At 34.6% G+C, this 1,177-nt stretch overlaps 1 protein-coding gene across 1 annotated transcript in view; it reads left to right on the top strand.

The window, feature by feature from the left end:
- LOC106471484 (WD repeat-containing protein 82-like) overlaps nucleotides 1-1,177 on the top strand; it is a gene marked incomplete at its 3' end in the record, with an annotated part of 9,112 nt that overhangs the window by 4,157 nt on the left and 3,778 nt on the right. The window contains exon 3 of the mRNA XM_013932085.2: nucleotides 177-243. Within this exon, the coding sequence (XP_013787539.2) occupies nucleotides 177-243 (67 nt within the window). The remainder of the gene's footprint in view (nucleotides 1-176; nucleotides 244-1,177) is intronic.

Here is a 1,177-nt window from a genome sequence, read left to right as displayed (position 1 = left end):
AACTTAATGTCATCTTTCAAACACGTGGTAACTAACTGTAACTTAATGTCTTCTTTCAAACACGTGGTAACTAACTGTAACTTAATATCTTCTTTCAGACACATGTTAACTAACTGTAACTTAATGTCTTCTTTCAAACACGTGGTAACTAACTGTAACTTAATATCTTCTTTCAGACACAATTCGTTATCTTTCTCTCCATGACAACAAGTACATCAGATATTTTCCAGGTCACACAAAAAAGTAAGTCAACGAGTTATTTTGTATGCTAATTCTTGACTATCCTCTTGTTAGCTATAGTAGCTGTGGTTTATAAAGCATTTTTTAAATCGTTGTTGTTCTTTTCAGTCCGGTATATGTTGTTGTTGTTGTTTTTAGTCTGGTATATGTGGTTGTTGTTTTCAGTGCAGTGTATGCAGTTGTTGTTTTCAGTCCAGTATATGTTGTTGTTGTTTTCAGTCCGGTATATGTGGTTGTTGTTTTCAGTCCAGTGTATGCGGTTGTTGTTTTCAGTCCAGTATATGTGGTTGTTGTTTTTAGTTTAGTATAGGTGGTTGTTGTTTTCAGTCTGGTATATGTTGTTGTTGTTTTCAGTCCGGTATATGTTGTTGTTGTTTTCAGTCCGGTATATGTTGTTGTTATTTTCAGTCCGGTATATGTGGTTGTTGTTTTCAGTCCAGTGTATGCGGTTGTTGTTTTCAGTCCAGTATATGTGGTTGTTGTTTTTAGTTTAGTATAGGTGGTTGTTGTTTTCAGTCCGGTATATGTGGTTGTTGTTCTCAGTCCAGTGTATGCAGTTATTGTTTTCAGTCCAGTAAATGTGGTTGTTGTTTTCAGTCCAGTATAGGTGGTTGTTGTTCTCAGTCTGGTATATGTTGTTGTCATTTTCAGTTCAGTATATGCCGTAGGGGAAGGTTGCAAAAAACATGGCTACAGTATGTTTCTGCTCTGATTTTTTTTTAGAAACATGAACATGGGCTTTGGATCATGTATCGAGCACAGCAAGGCCTATAGTTACGGTGTCTGAGGGAATGCTGTAAATTCCCCCAGTGATTTTAATCACTTTATCTTTTAAAATGCATAAAAAATGGACAGTTTACAAAAACCTACAAAAGTTAAAGGTATGAGAAACATGAGTGTGTGTTTATATATATATATATATATATATATATATATA

The sequence above is a fragment of the Limulus polyphemus genome, unplaced genomic scaffold (genome assembly GCF_000517525.1).
Source record: "Limulus polyphemus unplaced genomic scaffold, Limulus_polyphemus-2.1.2 Scaffold4650, whole genome shotgun sequence".
NCBI lineage: Eukaryota > Metazoa > Arthropoda > Merostomata > Xiphosura > Limulidae > Limulus > Limulus polyphemus.
The sequence above is the reverse complement of the archived record's forward strand: the minus strand, read 5'-3'. Positions and strand labels throughout refer to the sequence as shown.